The following is a 12,666-nucleotide window of genomic DNA, read 5'->3' as shown; positions in this document are numbered from 1 at the left end:
GCCAAACATTCGAATCTCTCCAATAGATTCGTCTCTAGGACACCGCACCAATAGATACCTGTATATATACACCTATATACAATATAATAATAAATATACACAAGTACACCGCAACAACAAGTCAACCTACAACCTAGGTGACTATCACTAAAACAACGTCTAAGTTCGCCTACTTACATTAGGCACTAGCAATCTAAGGCACTAATTTACACACGAAATAAGGCCCCACATAATCACGCTTTGGACAATCACAAGTCCTAGTTAGTCACCTACTCTAAGGCACTAACAAATCTCAAACCGACCCGTATTCCTACAAGTCCCGCAAATAACGCACAACCGCCAATAAGTCTAAGACTAGGCACCTATTCCAAGGTCACCTAATTCCCTTAGACTATGCTCTGATACCACTTGTAACAACCCCAATCCATTACACCAAAAACGGAGTACATTTTTTATTTATTTATTAGTTAGGTCCCATTAATACAATACACTTTCTACTCTGTTTTAATCAAAAATAACATCGTAATGATACGTTTAACAATTTATCATGACCCTTGGTACACAAATTACACTTTACAAAATCATTTGTAATAATGACCCGATCACAAGAAATACGGGTTAAGGCTCAATAACCCAACCCAATACCAAGAGCATAATCCCGGGGACATCAAATCCCCCATCGGCGTTCAAATATCCAAAAGCTACCCCGTCGAGCCCAAACGCTCCTAAGCATCTAGTCTACAACTAGCTAGCTTCATAATCAAAATACCTGTAAAAAGGTAAACAACGAGAGGGGTAAGCTTAAAGCTTAGTGAGTGCAATAGTTATACATATACATATATAACCTACTTACTTGCAATCACTTACACAATTACCGCATACACACTAGCAATATAATTAGCATACCATCGCAAAGTATAACGCTAAATCTCCAATACGCAAGCTAGCACAAACAATAGCATATAACTCGAACAATATAATATGCTACGCTACAACACAAATAACATTGATATTCACAACATCCATTAGTATCCAAGATTTCAAGGCTAGCCCCGCGAATGGTATCGTCAACATCGAACTTAAACCCCATTCGCCCCATTTAATGTGGTATCGTTAACATCGAACTTAAAACCCACATATGAGGTATCGTCAACATCAAACTTTAACCCCTTATCAAAATCACTACAATAGTGGTATGGCATCGTCAACATCGAACTTTAACTCCATACATGAGGTATCGTCAACACCGAACTTTAAACCCTCATCCAACAAACAATAAATGGTATGGCATCGTCAACATTGAACTTTAACTCCATACATTAAATAGCAACTCGCACGAGGATATGGTATCGTCAACATCGAACTTTAAACCCATACCCCACAAGTAAATAAATCATATATATACATATATAATTATACCACTCACCTCGTGAACTCGAGCATTACAAACCATGCGCGAAATCTTCACCACACGCAACCGAGCAAGATTTTACCTATAATACGCATATAGGTATACACATAATCAACATACAACCCCATTTGGACTCTCGACCCGCCCAAATGAATAACAAGTGCAAAATACACCCTTTTGCACTTTTAACGCTACCCGAAGGTCCAAAACTAATTAGACTAGTTCCCGCGTTTCCAAAATACCCAAATATGTCAACTTTAACCTCTAAACACATACTAGCTCGTATTTTACACAAAACTCATTCCATGGTTGACCAAGTTTGACTTTATTGCTAAAACACCAAATTTTAACCTAAAATCACTTCTCGCGAGTAATTACATCAAAAGCATAATTTAACACTTAACAATTGCGTTTAACATCCAATTAATCCAAATTAGTGTCATCCTCAATTTTGACCCAATTCAAATTGCTCATTTTGACCAAAGTCATAAAACGCCCCAAAATCACTAACGACTAGTGATTATATTTCCAAGACAACCACTAACACTTAAATCAAGTATTTACCTACTTGATTTACCAAAACTTGACTTAAAACCTAATTTGACACCGAATCAAGCTTACTTGTCCCGAAATACCCATTTGACCCGTTTTGACCTAAATTAGGGTTTACACCCAAAAACCAAGTCAACACAAGTGTTCTAACGTTTAACCAACACACGCAAGACCCAAACTCATAATTTCATCACTCGAAGCCCATTTTGACACATAAACCCTAATTTTAACCCATTTCAAAATTAGTCAACTCGAATACACCCAAAAGGGTTCCAACGCTTCCAAAATTACTAAACTAAGTGATTACACCCAAAACCAAAGCCTAATCATGGCCAAAATGTCAATCAACCCAAAACTCGCCATGTATCAAAAATAACTAGTTTCCATAAACCCACTTCATCATCTAAATGGGTTTTACAACTAAAAAGCTTAAAACCCTAACTTGAATATCAAATCATAAAGATGAATTTCGGAGTTAGGACTTACCACTACAACCAAAACGTAGCCAAGAACGAGATGAACAACTTTAATACCCGGACCTTTGATCGATTCAAGCTTCTTCTTCCCCAAATCTCTAAATCTCTCTCTAGAAATCTCCCTCTCTCTCTAAGATGAGATGAGAGAGTTGTGTGGATGTGAAAATGATCCAAAATTGGATCCCAAACTGATATTAAGGCTACAAATCCATCCACAAGTGAAAAGACACAAATACCCTTCATTAAAACTCAAAATATCAAGAAAATCACCAAAAATGCATTTCCAGCCGCAATTTGCGCCTACTGGCCGCAAATTACGGCCAGCCACAAAAACGGCCGCCCAAAGGCGCCCATTTGGCACCTGAATGGATTTTTGACCCCCAGCCAGCCGCAAATTGCGCCTGGCAGCCGCAATTTGCGCCTAGCACATTTCTTCCCAGTTTCTGAACTTGTTTTGGCCATAACTTTTTGACCGTAACTCCGTTTTCGACGAATCAAATATCGTTGAAAACGTAATAAGATTTCCTTTCTAATGGTAAAGTTTTGAAACATCAACTCAAATTTATTTGGGGTCGAAAAGGTACGTACACACCTTGTAACTCAAACAACGTCCAGTTTTCTTCGACATTCGAACAAGAAACACGTATACGCTTGGTACACTTCATGCACTCATCGTACAATCATCTTTATACTATTATACAACCAAGTATGAACATTCTAAAGATCAATTAGGTAACTCGAACATGTATGATGAAAAACGGGATGTTACAATATGTATATGTATATGTATATGTATATGTATATGTATATGTATATGTATATGTATATGTATATGTATATGTATATGTATATGTATATGTATATGTATATGTATATGTATATGTATATGTAACTATAGATATACAATTCTCCCATTGTTTTTGCTAAAGTGTATATATCTGTATATGGTTATGGGGATGCCTTAGGTCAGAAGATCACTTGCATACTCGACCATTCAAAGGGTCGACTGCCAAAAACATAAACTATAGTCGACCCCATTTTGGGTCGCCTATAGTTGAATAAAACTGTAGTCGACCAGAAAGAAGGTCGACTATAGTGTATTTACTTTTCAATTATATGTACCTGTATGTATGTGTATGTATATTAACATTTATTTATAATGACATTATCATTGTCTGATTACAGGTTTGGTTCGAGGCCAAGGTCACCATTCGAAGCAAGATGTCTCTTATAAGGGAGATTAAGAACAAACTCACTCCGGCTCAGACAAAGATTTTCAGAGAGACGTGTTTCGGTCATTGGTTAGATATAAAGTGTGATGACAATGATCCGGGATACATACATTGCTTATTAATGAATCAGACTGACCGTCCAAAAAAGTTTGTAATCAACGGACGCGAAATATGTGAGGAGCCAGAAGAGCTATGGTTTCGAGTTACCCGAGACCATGTCATTAGGTGTGGTAGACGTGAGTTTTGCTTGGTTACCGGGATGCGGTTTGGTCCAGTTACATCTTTTATAGATTGGATAGGTCAAGAGAGGTCGGATTTTGACCACTCGGTTTCATCTCGTGTTTTTATTAAACGACATAGTGCTCAACGTCATCTTTCGGAGTTTCACGATGCCTTTTTTAAAGATGAGTTGAAATGAACTGACAAGGATAAGGTCATAGTCGTCATTGCGTTGATAATTAACTTATGCTTCCTTGGGAAGCAGTTGCGGGATAGCGTAAGCGATGACATGCTTCTTTTATTAGAAGACTTTGAGTTGATGAACAAGTATCCGTGGGGTTCTTTCTTATGGACCAAACTTTACAATAGTTTGCATCACGTGTTAGTACCTTATAAAGAGAGGGTAGCAGATAAAACCCGGAAGGGGGTAATGACATACCATTTGAGCGGCTTCACTTGGGCGTTTAAGGTAGTAATCCGTACTTATAAATTTTAAGCAATTAACATGTTTCATATTTAACCAAATTTGGTTTTTGTTTGTAGTTGTGGATATGGGAGGCATAAAACACCGAATAGAAGCATATGCTTTTAAGCCGGAAAGTGAAGGCATACCTCGTGGAATCCACTGGAAACGGAAGAAGAAAGTCATGGGCTGGAATGAGTACGTTGAGTTGATGACAATTATACCAAAATATTTATGTATGTGTTATGTTTATATGTATGTGTATATCTATATGTATATGTAACTGTATATGTATGTGTATATGTAACTGTATATGTATATGTATATGTATATGTATATGTAACTGTATATGTATCTGTATATGTAACTGTAACTGTATATGTATATGTATATGTATATGTATATGTATATGAATATGAATATGTGTATGACAGGATGATATCCCGAACGAAGAACGACCTCTCAATCGTTTGAGGCCCACCAAGACAGAGGTTAAGTGTGAGTGGTGGGTTGCTAGTGTAAACTATTTCAAGAACCCCGATGCTAAAGTACCGGTGAAGAAAGTTGATGATCCGAAGAAATTTGATGATGAGACGAAGAAGGAGTTGACGGATATGATTAAGAATTTGACAAAGAGATTAGATGATCAGGAAAACAAACATGCCAAGGAGATTAAGGAGATGAGTGATCGGGTTGAGGCTGGCATCCGTGTTACACGTGAGACACTAAAGATAGTACAGAGTTTATATGTTTCTAGAGGCGTCCATCGGACAAGTATCTTAAAACTCCATTCTATGATACAAAACCTACAACAACATATCCGTCAACAAGAGCAGGTAATTTCTTATTATATAATTCATTTATTCTGCAAGTTGGTAAGTTATATAAACTGTCCAGTGTGCAGATGAGTAGTCGACCCTTCATTGGATCGACTATCACCATGTTTACATTGTAGTCGACCATTACCTAGGTTGACTATATTAAATTTATACTATAGTCGACCCCTGTCAAGGTCGACTATATATCTGACTTTCTGTTGACTTATTTCTGTGTGTTTCTGTGACAGGATGATGGTGGTTTCATTGGTGGATATGTGTCAGATGTTGAAGTTCGGACAACCAAGAAAGATATGTTTGATAATGTGAAGGTTGCTTCACCGGTTTATGTGAGGAGAAGCAAAAGGGACCGTCGGGTTGCACGGGCAAGGATGTCTCCCTTCGTTACACCGTCACAAATGATGTTTCACAAGATTTAGTCATATCTATAAAATACATTGTCAATAACTGTGTCTTGGATATCACTGATGATGAAGATGATTTTATGAATTTCGCCATCTCAAATCAACCCGTTCACATATATCTAGAAGATATTACGAATTCAATGCATGTTTTAGGTCGAAACCTTACTAATCCTAATGATCAGTTCAACCTACAACAACAATACAATAATCGGTTAAACCTACAACATCCGACCAATAATCAGTTCAACCTACAAAATCCTTACAATAATCAGTACAACCTTAATCATCCATCCAATAATCAGTTCAACCTACCTCAGCAATCCAATAATCAGTTCAACCTACATCATCCATACAATAATCAGTTCAACCGACAACAGTCATCCATCAATCAGTTCAACCTACAACAGTCAACCATCAATCAGTACGACCTAGAACACCAAAGTAACAATTAGTTCAACCTACACCACCCATACGCTGATCAGTACAACCAACCACATCCATACAAAAATAATTCGAACCTACAAAATCAATCTGTAAATCAGTTCAACTTACAAACTTAAACCACAGATGAAATCAACCAATAAATACAATACACCAATTTGTTGAATGATAAACAACCACCTTTTGAAGGTAACGAAGATCCTTACATCGTTGACCTACCTACATCTAATCAAAGCGGATCTGAGCATGATGATATGGAAAATGTGAATCCAATCAAACCAACAAAACACCCTTTTTCTAACTACATAGTTGATGGGGATGATGTTCCTGATAGTGATGATGAATACGAAGATGAATACGTCGACCAAACACAAACTTATGACCAGCCAATTAAGTATAATCCCCAACCAGATGATATATTTTAGAACATGCCACCGTTACTGTCGAACACCCAACCCGAAATGAAACCTAGATCAATGACAATATATGAAACCTCAGATCTAGTTAAATTGAATCAAACTTTCGAAAACAAGGAAGATTTTCTTATGCAATTACGTACAAAGTGTGTTACTGAAGGGTCCAGATAAAACCAAAGTACTCAGACAAGTCAAGGTATACAGCTACATGCATATCACCAAATTGTTCATGGTAAATTACTGCTAGGTGTATACAAGATAGCAACAACTTTCAAGTACGGAAGTTGAATGATCTACACAAGTGCCCAAATACCCAAATTCTTCCGAACAATAAGCATGCCACCAAGAAGGTCCTAGGGAATATACTGAAAGAGGTGATGAAACAAGAAGGTCGTGTCTATCGACCGAATGATATAAGGACTGATATGTCGGCGAGATTTAAAATAAGTCTATCATACCACCAAGCATGGAAAGCCAAATGTTACGCAATTGAGATGTTGAGGGGTAGTCTTGAAGATTCCTTTCAAATACTACCTAATTATCTATATAATCTTAGATTGTCTAACCCAGGTAGTGTAACCAACATTCGAACGGACAACAAAGGCAGATTTGTTATGAGTTACATGTCCATTGGTGCAGCGGTATGTTTAATGCTCTCTTTATTTACTTATTAATTTAACTCGTATTTAAAAATAATGTTTCAATACTTTAATATGCAGACACGTTCGTTTGTTAACTATGCACGACCAGTAATCATAATCGATGGGCCTCATTTAAAAAGTCGTTACTTGGGGACTAACTTGATTGCTGTCGCTATGGATGCTAACAATGGAATCCTTCCATTAGCCTACGATATTGGAGCAGGAGAGACCACCGATCATTGGACATGGTTTTTTGGTAATCTAAGAGACTCTCTACAGTCTTCGGGGTGTTGTATTGTTAATCTTACCATTATATCTGACAGGGCACCTGCAATAGCTGCTGGCATATCAAACGTATTTCCAGAAATATTTCATGCAATATGTGCTAGACATTTGTTGGAAAACCTCAAAAGTGTGTCTAAAAGGGTTAAAAGTTACGAGTGGCACTACTGGAAAATGTGTAAAGCGTATAGAAAATATGATTTTGATCACCACTATGGTATACTAGCACAACGTATCCCAGACAGTGCACATACACTCACTACTGTTGGCCTCAACAGATGGTCTAGACATCATGCAGATCGTGTTCGGTATGCTTACCTAACTTCTAATAGTGCAGAGTCAATGAACACACTGTCAGTTCATGCGAGGAAACTCCCGATTACAATGCTTCTTGAATTCTTTAGAGCTTCAGTTCAACAATGGTTTTGGGAACACCGAAACACTGCTGATGGTTTAACAACACCTGTCACACCATATGCAGAGCGTAAGCTGGGTAAAAGAAATCGTAAGTCTCTTAGTTGGACTGTCAAACCGATATCACAAGTTAAGTTTGAGGTATTGGATATGAAAAAAGGCGGTAAAGTCAATCTACAAGATAAAACTTGCACATGTAAACAATGGCAGTTTTCCGGTATACCCTGTGGACATGTAATGGCAGTAGCAAGGTATTTTGTCCTACGTAACGTTACTACACACGTTCAAAAGTATTTCCACACTGAAACGTACAAGTCGACATACATGCAAGATATTAACCCGCTAGATCATATTTCTGAATGGATAGATCCAGGACACCTACAAACCGTCCTACCGCCATTGGTTACAAAGCGACAATCGGTAGACCGAAGAGTACTGCTCGTATACCGTTCCAAGGAGAGGACAAAGACAATTTCAAATCTAAAAGAAAATGCAGTCATTGCTTGGAATATGGACATACAAGATCAAATTGCACCGCACATTATGATCTTTCTGAAGGTAAACAAAAGTCCAAGTGTAACTCAAAAACAAAGGCAAAGCCGAAGGGGTTGGTAAAGGGCAAGGGTAAAGGAAAACGTGAAGACTCATGCTCAACACAATTTGGCTCCACTTACAATTTGATTGATGATTAGCTTCTTCTTTGTGTTTTAAATGTGTTTAACAGTCATGAATGTTAGGTATGTGTGTTCGTATGTTTTCTGTTTAACTGTCGTGTATGTTATATGTCTGTAAGTTGTGTTATTTGTTGTGTAATCCATAAATGTAGTATGAGATAATATATAATATTTGTTATTCAAATTAAAGTTTATTTCACTAAATTGGATGGTAACACAACACAACACAACACAACAAATAATGGTAAATAAATCTCCAAGGTACATTGCTAACACAGTAACTTAAATAAAAACCTTATCTAAATTCGCAATAATCTTATCTGATATATCTTATCCACTAGTAGTATGTTTTTATGATTAGTCGACCAACTTATCGGTCGACTACAAAGCAACTGTGGTCGACTATGTTAGTCGACCGAGTTTAGGCCTACAATTCGGTCGACCCTTAGGTCGACCATATAACTGAAGTAGTCGACCAACAACAATGAAGAATGGAGGTCGACTACCTTGAAAACTAAAGTGGTCGACCGGGTAAAGGAGTAGTCGACCCAACTAGTGGTCGACCTAACGGTGTAAATAGACAATTTTTTCCCCGAAAGTGTATTTTGGAATAAAAGTTTAAAAAATAGTGTATTTGGGCGAATTTCCCTTTTTTATTTTTATTTTTTTTTGCAAAAAAAAAACCGTAACTTGTATATAACCACGAAGCTTCATCAAAAAAATGAAGCCTCGAAACAAGTATACAAACAAAGGCATCGGGGCCAACTAAACAAAAACACAAACTAACCAAATAACAAAAGGAGATAAAAAACCAAACAAATCAACGAACGAAACAAATTAACCATCAAACTTGGATCTACGAACTACCACCCCTTTACTTTTCCTTGACCGCGCCTTTGTTTTCTCATTAACCTTTGGAAGCATCTTCGACCCGATGAACTTTCCTTCCACCCGAGCCAAACCTTCCAAATCCTTCACCGTCTCTTCAAAGAAACTAAACTTTCCACCCGACCCTCCTCATTTGTCCAACCCATTAGCCGCCTCATGACTCAGCCCAAGCCCATCTCCAGGCCCATTCACATTCCCAGAAACAGTACCCAACCCGGACCTACATCCAAGCCCGTCATCATGCCCGTTAGCCTTCCCAAACTCGCCACGATCCATACCAAACAAACTCTCCATTCGACCCGTTGTCACCTCGTCCCTTGCGTTTTACTTTGTTGTCCAATTTCAAAACCTATACTAACCGGATTAAATCTCATCTCCCTAGCACCATTCCCCTTAAAACCACTCCCTAAGATCCCACCACTCTCAAAAGAACCTGGGCCCAAATTACGAACCCGCTTACGTTTTCGAATTGTCATCATCATTTATATGTAACATTTAATTTTAAAGTAATGTTTTTATTTAGTAATTGTCAATATTAGGAATTAAATTAAATGTATATCTTAGAAAGCACCTAATATTTCTTCCATTTTTAAATGTATGTTTGTATATTAGAGCAGTAATGTATATTTTAATATGTTCTTATTTAATTAATAATTAACACTCTGTAATTTGTATTTAAATATATATTTTAGAAAAGTAATATATATTTTAATATGTATTTATTTAATTAATAATTAATATTTAGATGTGTATTTGAAGAAGTAATGTATCTTTTAGTATGTTTCTATTTAAAACAATCAACAAAATTTTTTTTTTGGTTAAAGAGAATTCACCCGGCGAATTTTATTAAAAGAATAAAGAATGGATACATGAAGCACAAATGACCATAGGATAGGCCCTATAGCCTCTCAGGAAACCAAGCCAAAGTAACAGAAAACTAAGACCCCATGAGCACACAAGGGCTCACATAAATAAAAACAAACAACCAAATCAAGAAATTTTCCAGTCAGATTTGAGACGTAACACTTGCGGAGATGACTTGCAACAAATGCTCATAAGTTTCAACCGAACTGTCAACACAATAACATCATAGAGTTAGTTTCCTGTTCGCCTACCTTTTTTAGAACACCGATTATTCTTTTCTTGCCATAAAAAATAGACTGAAGCCCCAAATAATAGCTTCGTGACAATTAAACGAGCAATATTCTGGGTAGCAAACGGTGATAACAAAGCCTTAAAATCCTTCCACCCATTTCAAATTATGGGAAAATCAATGTTCTTAGAGACAAGAGACCACACTTGAGCCGAGTAGCTACATACAAAGAAGAGGTGGTCATGAGAGTCCGACACTTGGTTACATAAGGGGCAGATTCTCAACCATGAGCAGCCATAATAGAAACGTGTGTCGATGGATACATTGTGAGAACCAAACTACGGAATACCATGCCACTTTGTCTGTTCTCGCACGAATTGAATCCCACACCTGATGAACCGAAAAGTCATGGATCATATCATCATTATCCTTCCACTTAACTACGTCAACATCATCCGAAAAAACCGGACCATTAATCGAAGACAAACTAGGCACGCGATTTACCCAATCTTCTAACCATACTATCAGCAGAGATGCTAGCTTGATACATCATACGGAGTGAAATAACTTGAATTAACAGACCTTAGTCACACCATACATCAAACCAAGCCGATGTGGTCATACCATTACGAATTACATGAAAGAAATGCCCACGGAACATATCTCTTATTCCGAGAATTTTACGCCAAGAATAACTAGCATTTACCAGAGCTTGGATATCCCAGAAATTATGCTCGGACAGACGGTAAGTATGAAACCAACTAATCCATAGAGAATCTTTATGGGATAAGATCCTCCATATAAGTTTAGAGATAAACGCGATATTCCAAGTTCTTAAACTTTTTATACAGAGCCTACCCTCATCCTTCGAAAAACAAACTCTCTCCCATTCAACCTTCGCCTTTCCTCTTTTAAAAGAACCCTGGCACCATAAGAAGCCACACATCAAACCTTCAATCTCATTAATAATAACAATCGGAAGTACAAAAAAAGATTGCCAATAAATCTGCATGGGAGAAATAACCAAAGAAATAAGTTGTAAACGTCTTGAAATGATAAGAACTTATTCTTCCAATTCTAAATCTTTCCTCTAACACGATCAATAAGAATCTTGCAATGATGATAGTATAACTGCGAAGACACAAGGGGCACCCCAAGATAAATAATCGGTAATGAGCCTTCCTCAAAAGGCATAAGCTCAAGGATATTGTTTTTCAAATGACTCGGGACATTAGCAAAAAACACCGTGCTTTTTCGGAGACTTGGGACAAGACCCGAACACCTTTTAAACTCATCCAAGGCTGCACTAATAGCTGAAAGCGAGTCCACATCTGCACGAGAAAAAATAAATAGATCATTCGCAAAACAAAGATTTATGATACGATGCTCTTCATAATGATGCGCACAGCTGCACAACTATTGCTTGATATCGGATTAGTGCACATCGCCCTATATAATCGCGCATGATCATATCCATAAGCTGGCTAGCGCGACATCTAAATACGCATTGACAATATGCTTGCAACTTTGGTCGCACAGATTAAACGTTGCGCCAACTAAATAGGCATGGGCAAAACTAGCAGTGTACTGTGGCGACACTAAAGAAGAAAGGACACTTGTGACATGACGGTACAACCCTGGTGTGGCATAATGGCCAGAAAAGGATAGCAGGGTATAAAGGTGACAACACTAAAACAATGGAAGCACTTTTACAGCTTTTTAGGAATAAAAGGACAAAGGCAACACAACGTGGCACCAACATATCCTTTTGTCCCCTTACGTGCCACTAAGGGACAAAAACTTACAAGTATAAATAGAAGTAACTTGAACAAAATAAAGAGGAGAATTACATTCCATTTCAACCATACAAATACTCTCAAGTGTATCCCACTCCAGCTAACCTGCGCAATCGGAAGAGCTCATTCAAACACTTAGCGATTTCAGGTAGCGCCTACAACGTAAATCCTAACATCGCCCTTGGGCCATCAACTCCGGTTAATCCGAATGATGGTGGGTTACGTTTAACCACCCTTTCTGAGATCATCATCTCGTATGAGGGTTATTCACGGTACTCCGGACCGGAGAGTTAAACTCAAAAAACCCTTAAACCCCCATTATTGTTGATCTCGCATGAACCGAACTCCTTGGACCATTTTATGCTTGATCAAATGGCGCCATCCGTGGGACTCTAATTTAAAAGGTTTTTTTAAAATCTTTTTTCCTT

General features: G+C 37.6%; 1 protein-coding gene across 1 annotated transcript; it reads right to left on the bottom strand.

Moving 5' to 3' along the window:
- Positions 1–10,355: 10,355 nt before the first annotated feature.
- LOC139888907 (uncharacterized) lies at positions 10,356–11,919 on the bottom strand. The gene is made up of 5 exons (XM_071871888.1): positions 11,886–11,919; positions 11,538–11,773; positions 11,080–11,448; positions 10,792–10,982; positions 10,356–10,419 (listed from the first exon to the last, which is right to left on the bottom strand). The coding sequence occupies exons 1-5, from the start codon at positions 11,917–11,919 to the stop codon at positions 10,356–10,358; spliced, it is 894 nt and encodes a 297-aa protein (XP_071727989.1).
- Between the last annotated feature and the right edge of the window lie 747 nt (positions 11,920–12,666).

Source organism: Rutidosis leptorrhynchoides, chromosome 2, assembly GCF_046630445.1.
Source record: "Rutidosis leptorrhynchoides isolate AG116_Rl617_1_P2 chromosome 2, CSIRO_AGI_Rlap_v1, whole genome shotgun sequence".
Classification (NCBI taxonomy): domain Eukaryota; kingdom Viridiplantae; phylum Streptophyta; class Magnoliopsida; order Asterales; family Asteraceae; genus Rutidosis; species Rutidosis leptorrhynchoides.
Note: the sequence above shows the minus strand (reverse complement) of the source record. Positions and strands in the feature narration are given on the sequence as shown.

What these genes read in the sequence shown, in the direction of transcription:
- LOC139888907 (XM_071871888.1), bottom strand. Translation starts at nt 11,919, where the DNA reads ATGGATATGATCATGCGCGATTATATAGGGCGAT. An exon ending in GCGCGATTATATAGGGCGAT is followed by an intron (nt 11,774 to 11,885) that starts GTGCACTAATCC and finishes TTTCTCGTGCAG; the next exon opens with ATGTGGACTCGCTTTCAGCT. An exon ending in TCCGTGGGCATTTCTTTCAT is followed by an intron (nt 10,983 to 11,079) that starts GTAATTCGTAAT and finishes TGATGTATCAAG; the next exon opens with CTAGCATCTCTGCTGATAGT.